Genomic DNA, 10180 nt, shown 5'->3' with positions numbered 1-10180 from the left:
TACAAAAATACATACATACATACAACAATTAATTAAAAAAAAAAAAAAAAAAAGAACTGCAGAGGCCAGCATGGCTCGAGCAGAGTGAGGGAGAGAGAAGAGGAGTTCGAGAGAGGGCATGTTAAGTACCAGGGCCTTTTAGGACATCGGAGAGACCTTTTTGGCTTCTGTCCTAAATTAAATGGAAAGCCCTTGGAAGGCTTTGAACTGAGAAATGACATGATATTATTTATTTTTTCAAATGATTTCCTCTAGCTCTATGCTGTCCAATATGATAACCATGAGTCACACCTGACTATTTAAACTTAAATTGGGCCAGCAAATGGCATGGTAGTTATGCAGGCTGGATCCCACATGGCCAACCACATAGTTCAAGTCCCAGACCAGGCTGTTTGAGAAACATGCTAGGTGTATGTGCATGCATGCCTAAAATCCTGAAAGGAGAAATGGAAGAAGGGATTGTGGCATGGCCATACCCCATGGGGATTCCTCCAACTCTCTGTCTCTTTTCATCAAATACACAAACCCCCCTGGAAAAAATTTAAAATATACATTAAAGTGACTTAATTTAAATTAAATTTAAAATTCAGTTCTTCAATCACACTGGCAACGTTTCAAGTACTCAGTAACCACATGTGGCTAGTGGCTACCAAAATGGGCCTTGGAGATACAGAATATTTCTCCCTGGGAACCAGCAGTTAGCGTAATGGCTATGTCGCTGGACTCCCACATAGTCGACCGCGGTTCGCGTCTCGGACCCGGTGGCTTAAATCTCACGCCGGGCGCGTGTGCGTGCGTGCCCAAGATCCTGAGAGGAGAATGGAGGAGAAGGGATTGCGGCATGACCATCCCCCCTGGGGGGTGATTTCTCGCTTTCTGTCTCTTATGTCTCTGTCTGTCTGGCGAGCGCACGCACCCTATAGCAAAAAAAAAAAAACCTCTCCAGAATATTTTATGGCCCTGAAAGCTCAGCATAAGGTGCTGCTCTAGCTATGTGGTCTCTTCTGGCATGCAGCTCTTGCAGAATTTCCAGTTTTTAAAGGGGCAGTTAATCATTTTGGATTTTGTAAATGAAAGCCTAGATGAAATAGTTGATTTTATCTAACTCAGAATTTGTAGACAAAGAAAAGTCAAGCGAGGCCCCTAGGAGTGGTTTTTTTTTTCCTTCTAGAATGCGCCCACCTCTGAGTTGTATAAACATCTCTCTTTCTTGTATTTACTTATTCAGGTCCATTTCAAGGATCTCGTTGCACAGTGTTAGCCAGTAACTACCACAGAGTGCTGCCTTGCCAATATCAGTTACTTCTAGAAGGTTCCAGTCTTAACAGAATATTCTATTTTCTTCTTTTTTTTTTTCTTTCCAATTTCCATATCATGAAGGGTATTTGTGTGTGTGTGTGTGTGTGTGTGTGTGTGTGTATAGAGATTTTTTGCCTTAGGTCACATACACTCACTAGAGAGAGACAGAGACAGTGAGAGGGAATTTAAAAAATTACCCTCAGCAGGGATGGCCACACCGCAATCCCTTCTCCTCCATTCTCCTCCTGGGATCTTGGGCACGCACGCACACGTGCCTGGCGTGATTGAAGCCACCAGGTCCAGGACTCAGACTGCCGTGGACCATGTGGGAGCCCAGCACTGTAACCACTGCACCATCCGCTGGCATGAAGATATTTTAAAGAAAATACATTTCCCAGCCTTCTGGAATGTAGGCTAGATTAGAAAATAAATTCCTGAGAGCATACCATTCTACCCTGAAACATGGACCTCCGGAATTTGTTCGCAAACTAATGATAAAGTAATGGTTTTGGCTTTAGGTCTGGAGATAATGCAAAGCATCCTTAGTGATTCCAGAATAAATGAAGTGATGAATCTTTCCATTATGAAATGTCGACACGTATGATGATGTGATTTTTCCTTCCTTCCACAGAGCGAGCAGTTGCTTATTTTGAAACCACTGAGCAGATTCTAGACAATGAAGATGATGTCCTTATTCAGAAATCATCCTGCAAAACCTTCTGCCACTACGTAAATGCCATTAACACTGCACCGAGGAACATCGGAAAGGATGGCAAATTCCAGATTTTAGTTTGCCTTGGAACACGGTATAAAGCCAGTGTTATTTTCCCTGTCTGTGTTACGTGCTGAACCAGAGTGCTGATGGGGTTAGACCAGATCATGCCCCAAAGGGCTCCCTTGGTTTTCTTTCATTCCACATTTTATTATGAGACTACTATTTTTTAGAGATCACTGTGCTAAGTACTTTACCTGCATTATCCTCCTGTCACTTAATCCTCCTGCCACCACTCATGAAATAGTAACTGATTTCTCCATTTTATCGGGAAAGTCACGACACATATTTGCATAGAAAACCATAGGTCCAGTGGAATCGGTAAGTGGCATGGTGGCTAAGGGTACTGGACTCCCACATGGCCAACCATGGTTTGAGTCCTGGACCTGGCAACTTGCTTTCTCACTTTCTATCTTTCTCTCTCTCTCTCTCTCTTGCTCTGTCTCTGGTCAAATTAAAAATAAATAAAGTAAAATAAAATAATTCTTTAATAAAAAGAAAACCATAGGCCCAGGATGTGAACTTGTGGTCAGCCATGTGGGAGACTTCCACCTTAGCCACCACACCACCTGCTGACCCCAACAATGCATTAGTTTTTTTTTAAGAATTATTTTATTTAGCTGTATGTATGTATATATGTTTGTAACCAACCAACCAGAGAGGGACAGAGTGAGAGAGAGAGAGAGAGGCGGAAGGTGAGAAAGCAAGGCTCCAGGCCCAGGACTCAAACCACGGACTAGTGTCTAGAATCTTTTTAGTGTCTTTTTCTCCTAAATCTTGTGATTCAGGATAGCCTAGTATGGTTGCCCTGTCACAAAAGGCAGATTGAGGGATTTTAATACAGACGGATATCTTAGGTACCTAATGGCACATTACTAATGTCAGAGTTGGATAGGAAGCATTGAAGATGGGAGATTTTTGTCCTCCTTAAACAGCTGGTCTACAGAACTAAGTTCTGTGTTTCTCAGTAAAAGGGGCCTAATTTCAGCTGTGCTTTAAGGCTCTTTATGAGCATGATCTTTCTGTCCTTTTATCCCTGCACCATTTTGATTCAGTAGACTAGGTGGAAACTCTCTTCTAGTTTATTAATCCTGCAGAAAGACCAGCCAGTGGGTGAGGTGGTTAAGGCAGCTGTATCCAACATAGCCAAATTGTGTAGTTCAAGTCCCAGATCCAGCTGCCTGAAAAACATGCCAGGCACATGTGTGTGCATGCCCAAAAATCCCGAGAAGAGAATGGAGGAAAAGGGATTGTGGCATGGCCATACTCCATAGATGGTGCTTTCTTACTTTCTCTCCAGCAAGCTCACACATCCTATAGTAAAATCCAAAACAAAACAAGATAAAAAACTTACTGAATATCTGCTTTGATTTCGTTCCTTATCTCTTTATGTTGTATAAGTACCAAAAAAAGAGTCCCTACTACTTAATATTGTCTTGCTACCCAAAAAACGTCACCGTATTCTGGCGTGCCTTGCCACAGAATAATACCTCTGTAAAAAAGATAGAAAATAGTTGTAACAGCAGATGGTGTAATGGTTATGTCGCTGGAGTCCCACGGGCTAGCCACAGTTCGAGTCTCAGACCTGGAGGCTTAAAACTCATGCTGGGCGCTTATGCATGTGTGCCCAAAATCCCAAGAGGAGAATGAAGAAGAAAGGATGTGGCATGGCCATCCCCCCGGGGGGTGATTTCTCAATTTCTGCCTCTCTTTTTTTCTGGTGAGTGCACACTCCCTAATAGTGAAATCTCTCTCAAAATAAAAAAGACAGAAAATAATATTCTGCCTCTTTTTAATTTATTTAATTAATTTATTTATTTCCAGTTGTTGTTATTATTATTATTATTATTATTATTATTATTATTTTAACTTGACCAGAGACAGAGAGAAAGGGAAAGGGAGAAAGCAAGCCACCAGGTCTGGGACTTGAACACGGTTGGCTATGTGAGAATCCAGCAACTTTAACCACCATGTCACCTACTGGCAACTCATTTTAATTTTTAATTTAACTTTTTTTATTTTGCTAGAGGTCACATGCACTCACCAGAGATAGACAAAGAGATAAAAGTAACCCCCATGGAATGTGGTCACACCTCAATCGCATGTCCATTTCTCCATCCTATTAGGAATTTGAGCTTGCATACACATGTAACGAGTGTGTTTTTCAGGCCACCGGCTTGGAACTTGAACTGTGCAGTCAGCCATGTGGAATCCAGCTCCCTCAACCACCATACCATGGGGCCAGTCCTATATTGTCTCTTTTTAAAAATAATAAAATCACAGGAACAGCAGGTGGCAAGGTGGTTAAGGCGTTGGACTACCATGTGGTCCTCTGTGGGTCTAGTCCCAAACCTGGTGGCTTGCTTTCTCACTTCCTCTCTCTCTCTCTCTTTTTCTCTGTCCCTCTTTGGTTAGCACATGTGCCCTACAGCAAACTTAAAAAAAAAAAAAAAGAATAAATAACGCTTTAAAATAAAGATGATAAAATCAGGATAAAGAATTCTCTGATACGCATCGACTTCCTAATGTAAGTTTAGAATCTGATGTGTTTTCCCATTAGCTTTACACTGTCTCATTACTGTCTTTTTATCAGTAATTATTCAAATTCTTCGCTTTGATTTCCAATCTGCTGACCTCAGGGCTTGGCTGGATTTGCACTCTTCAGCCTCACGTCTCTTCGGGTGAAACACCCCTAGGTGCATTGTTCTGCAGGAGGCCAGCCCTGCTCAGGAGCTGTTTCTGTTTCTGTTTTGTCTGTAGGGATCGCCTGCTCCCACAGTGGATTCCGTTGTTGGCCGAATGTCCTGCCATTACTCGAATGTATGAGGAGAGTGCCCTCCTGCGAGACCGTATGACCGTCAACTCCCTCATCCGAATTCTGCAGACCATTCAGGACTTTACCATTGTCTTAGAAGGATCACTCATCAAAGGAGTGGATGTGTAGCCCAGCTGTCTAGAAACTGTCAGTCCAAACCCCTTGCTCCCGAACCCAGCCCCACGATGGGGACCGGTGGACTTGTCTACAAGAGTGAGTCCTGCAAGGGGCAGCCCATCATATGCCCCGATTTGAACAATCCTCACTCTACAGACAAGGCAAAATGCTGTATTGTAGTTCATTTGAACCTGGAATTTAGTATAAAATAGAGTATTTTCATGTGTTAGATGTGTGTAAATATGCTATCTTCTTTAAGAAATTATATTACTCTAATAAGATACTTTTCTTAGGTTGAATATTCCTGTGACTTAAAATAAGTAGCTTACACGTGGTGAGTTGGGAGGGAAGCGTGGTGCTAGTCAGCAAGAAGCCAGTAAATGTGAACCCAGCGCAACCCAGACAGGCTTTCTTTCCCTCCAGGTATCGCAGGGGAACCAGAGCGCTGTGCTGTGCGGTGGTGGCCAGCCCCCTGCTGTCTGCCCTGAATGGTGAATGTATACAGCTTTACCTACCGTGTGGATAGGCCTCACTTCTGTCTTCCCTTTCCATTGTGAGTCCCTTCTCCAGTGTTTGGGAAAAAAATTTCAGTCAGCACAAGAGGAAGATGTAATTCAAGTATTTTAAATACTAGCCCCCACGAGCTTGGCTGAAGGGGAAAGAGAACACACGAAGCCCTGAGAAGCATGTGATATTGTGGGATTATAACTTCTTTACTCTTTGGAACAAGTAGCCCAGACTAACGTCACTCTTGGCATTTTTATTCTTGCTGTTGGAGGTACTTAGAGGAGACGTGTTGGCCTCCTCGTCATAAGCTCTGCAGACAGCGTTGGAGCCTGCCCTTTCCCTGGCCGTCTAATCTCTGCAGTGGGCTCCACCTCTCCAGAGTAATCAGGAGCCCACTCTGTTAGGTTCCAGCCACCCCGTGCCCTTTCCCCCTCAGGAAATGGAAGGAATGTCTAAGAAGGAGGAGGTCTCTATGTGACTTGGAATGTTTTTGTGGAAGTATTTGTTGACCATGTTAATGCAAATAACAGAAGGAGGGAGAAAGAATGAACCCTTTCTGGGTGTTTCAGAGTATTCATGTAAAAAACTGGCCCAGAGGAGTTAAACGCCACTGCAGCGCAGGCTAACAAAACGGAAGCGAAAGAAGGGGCAACAATTAGTAAAGACCAAAAGTTGCAAGTAGCTTCTCAGCTTGGTATGTTATGAAGAAGTTAAGTAATTGTGTGTGGAGTTAGTTCCCCAAGTCTTCGTCCTTCCCATGTCCTGTAGCTCATTAGCATTTACACGTCGTTAGCCGTGAGATCGCCTCAGCCAGCTTTATTCCCAGTTGTAGCTGGAAAGCAAATCCCTGTCCTCTCGGGATGCTCGTGGCACCTGGGGACCCGCGGCTGTAGCCAGCAGTGTTGTTTCTCTGTTTTCTGGAGGAAGAAGTGAATGGAACAGGTACCTCACTCGCTTTACTGTAGTCAGCCACTGTATTCAGCAGAGGGACATCCCCGTTACAGGTGCCCTCATACTTGAGAGTTGCGAAGGCTGCATTTAGAAGCCCATGCAAGGGGTTTAAAGGACAGTTCTGGGTGACCTGAATAAGTCTAGAGATTTGCTCACTGGAGGCTAAGGCATGTTGACAGTAGTGTGGCTATCCCAGGGACAGGGAAGGCATCCAGAACTTGCTTGACATCGAGTTCCTTCTGAGTTTATGGTCAGAGGATATAGTATGACCCAGACCTTCATGCAAGTCCCATAAGGCCTTGCTTCTGACAGACACCGGGCAGCCAGAGAGATCCTGCAGATGAGGTGCTAGAACTGAACCACTGTCCAGCCTCCTCATTTTATAGATGCAAACACTTATGGATCAGAGAGATTAAATTCTTACTCTTACCCCACAGCTACTCGTTGACAACATAGGGTCTAGAATTTGTATGTATTTATTACATCAGGCACCCATGTCTTCCTGCCATCCTACCATCATGTTTTTCTACCGTTCAGGCATGGTAGCACGCACCTGAGTCCCAATACTCAGGAGGCAGGAGAATTGCGAGTTTGAGGTCAGCTTGGGCATTAATACTAAGACCCTGTCTCTAAAAAGAGGAAAAAAAGTGTTTCTGCTGTTGGATCTTTATTCATTCACCTATACAGGTAGGAAATAAGGATTAATATTCATTTTTAATATTCACTTATAAGGATTAATGTTCACTTTAACACATTGCTCTTAAGTTATTGGGAGTTCCATCAGCTTGAAAACTGGGAGCAAAGTTGATTTGGGGGGCCTGTGAGTAAAACCAGTTCTTTAAAAAGTAATGTTAAATAAACATTTATACTAAAGTTTGATCTTGCTCTGAATAGCATAACCTTAACAGTAAAATGACTGATTGGAAGAAACGCTTTAGAATCAACACATCTTCTCCATGCCTAGTCACCCTAGGAGGCCAGGTACTGACCCGGACACTAAACACAGGGGCCCTCCTGTGAACGCTTGAATGGCAGAACCATTCTTTTGAATTTCCCCATGGTGGTAAATCATGGCCTTTGAGAATAAATTTAATATTTGCAAACAGCACCAAGTCCTTAGGGTCCATGTTAAATAAATGAAAAGGATACTTAAGCTGAGTTTGGGAAGTGCAATTATGAAGTTCTTATGCAGCTTAGAATGAGTACCAAAATACCCTGAGCCCAACATTAGCAGAATCCTTAGAATAAACATGTATAACCTTTCAAGCTGACTTTTGGGAGGATCATACCCACTTAGAAACATGCTGTTATGCTAATTAAAAAAAAATCAGTATATTGCAGGACCAGCAGATGGTGTAATAACTACATCACTGGACTCCCATGTAGTCAGCTGTGGTTCAAGTCTTGGACCCAGTGGCTTAAACTCACGCCGGACGCATGTGCGTGCGTGCCCAAGATCCCTAGAGGAGAATGGAGAATGGATTGTGGCATGGCCATCCCTCCTAGGGGGTGATTTCTCGCTTTCTATCTTTCTGTCTCTCTGGAGAGAGAGAGCGTGTGCCCTATAGCAAAAAAAAAAAAAAAGAAAAGAAAAGAAAAAAGAAAAAGAAAGAAAAAAGAAAAACCCTCTTCAAAAAAAATTTAGTATATTGCTTTGGAATTGCACCTCAAAGTTAAAGTCATAAAAAGGTTAAAAGAAATTTTTTTTTGCTTTTGCCATAGGGCACATGCTCTGCCAGCAAAGAAGCAGAGAGAGACAGTGAGAAATAATCCCCCTAAAGGAATGGCCACATTGCAGTCCCTTCTCCATTCTCTTCTTGGCAGTTTGGGCACACATGCACATGTGCCCAGTGTGGTTTTCAGCTGCTGGGTCTGGGACTCGAACCACAATCTATCATGTGGGAGTCTAACACCTTAACCACCACACCACCTGCTGGCCTCCAGAAATCTAATTTTTAATTGACTTTTCCTCCAGATAACTTAAAAGTAAATGCCTGGGACCATAATTCGTATTTTCATGTAATGATAGCTTGAAAAGAAATTGTTTTAAAATTAAATTTCCAGAAGTATTAAGTCCTACACTTATTTCTCAAGTGTTTTCCATATATTCTGAAATCCCTACACTCCACCTTGAGGATCCAGTGGCTTTACACCAATGTAGACAGGCCGTGTGAGCTCCTGAATCTGTCCCCTGGTCACTAGCACCTTAGAGAGGACTGAGGCTCAGTGCGAAGCAGTGTAACCCGGGATCCCAGGTGGGAAAAGCAGTCTGTGGAGAACAGAAGTAAAGCCCGTCAACTCTCCCACCCTGTTTCCCACTGGGAGTGAGAACATGATATAGGAAACTTGAAAAAACTTGCAGAAGTTTGCATTTCCTCCAAAATTTATTTTAAATGTTTCACATATTTTTGTATCTTTTGTAACTCTGTGCTGTTTCCTTTAACATGGCTTTTTCTTTAAAAAAAAAATCATTTTAATGAACTTCTGTCACACTATATGAATGATATAGGGGAAATACGAAATTCCTTGTATTTCCTTTTTTGGCAATAAAGCACTGTTGTATGTAAATGTAAGTGAAAAGAGAAATTAGGACTACATAACAGTGTGTACTGTACACATTACATGTGTGTTATATGTTGACACCCCTAAGGTATGTTGAAAAATGAGGCAACAGACAAGGACTTCAGATTCCCAGGGAAGTATTTATTTGACAGTATTGGGAGTGTAGCTCTTCATGATTAAAATATCTTCATTCTGCAAAGAATAATGTTTTTCAATAGATTAGTCATTTCGGGAACTGTGAGTATTCTCTGTGAGGTTTACAGAAGCTCGTTTTTCCTTTTCACTTGTTGGAAGGACAGTCTGAACTTGGGCTCTTTATATTTCAGTATTAACACACCTTCATTGATTGAGAATGGAGTCTCGAGCCCTTCTCTACTTTTATAAAGTGAATCCTTTCCAGGTCATCTGCGTCTTTTGAAGTCCCTGTTTCTTATAGACGTATTTATTATATTAACATTTAGCATAAATAGGAGACAGAAAAGAATATTGAACTGCTAGTTCCTTATCCCTGTCAAAACACGTTTCTACATCTCTTGAATCAAACTGAATTCCAAGGTTTTTGAAGGAGTTGCTGATGTAGTAAGATCAAAGAGCCCAAGGAGAACCTCCTTCCAAATCCTCCTAGAGCTGATCCCCCTCTTGATGTGATGACGATTGTCTTCAGCCAGGTATCACACTGAGCCATTGACAGGGGAGTGGAAAAGATTGATCAAAGGTGATTTGTCATGGGAAGGAATCTGGGGTACCCTTGGGTGATGTGGGAGGAAATCATGCTTGATCAAGTTACCTGAACATGCTCATGGGTGGATCCCATTGTTCTAAGCACCAAATCTCGTTGACAGGAGACAGGGATAGATAGTAAGAAGTTCCTGTTGTCGATCAAATGAGGGTGTGAGACATATAGAAAAAGTCGTCTGTGTTACACTTGAACCATGTATAAATGTACCCTGTGTATCTTTTTTAAAAGTTAGCATTTCTGCATTTAAATTATATTGTTTTTCTTTGTATTGTTAACAAAGTGCATCAGAACTGGATTTTGTTTTCTCATCTGAACATAATATAAAATTTAAAGAGTATTGTGATATTAAGCACTTTAACATACATATCAGAGAAACTGACATGGGTTTTTCAGGTTTTGGAGTACATTTAAATATGAC

At 42.1% G+C, this 10180-nt stretch overlaps 1 protein-coding gene across 1 annotated transcript in view; it reads left to right on the top strand.

Annotated features, from left to right (window-relative positions):
- The window catches only part of DENND5B (DENN domain containing 5B), a 138091-nt gene extending 132859 nt beyond the window's left edge, over positions 1–5232 (top strand). The window contains exons 25-26 of the mRNA XM_027768116.1: positions 1931–2105; positions 4832–5232. Of these exons, the coding sequence (XP_027623917.1) occupies positions 1931–2105; positions 4832–5015 (359 nt within the window). The 3' untranslated portion in view covers positions 5016–5232. The remainder of the gene's footprint in view (positions 1–1930; positions 2106–4831) is intronic.
- The last annotated feature ends 4948 nt before the right edge of the window (positions 5233–10180 follow it).

This window comes from Tupaia chinensis, unplaced genomic scaffold (genome assembly GCF_000334495.1).
Source record: "Tupaia chinensis unplaced genomic scaffold, TupChi_1.0 Scaffold145519_1, whole genome shotgun sequence".
In the NCBI taxonomy this organism is placed as follows: Eukaryota; Metazoa; Chordata; class Mammalia; order Scandentia; family Tupaiidae; genus Tupaia; species Tupaia belangeri.
The sequence above is the reverse complement of the archived record's forward strand: the minus strand, read 5'-3'. Positions and strand labels throughout refer to the sequence as shown.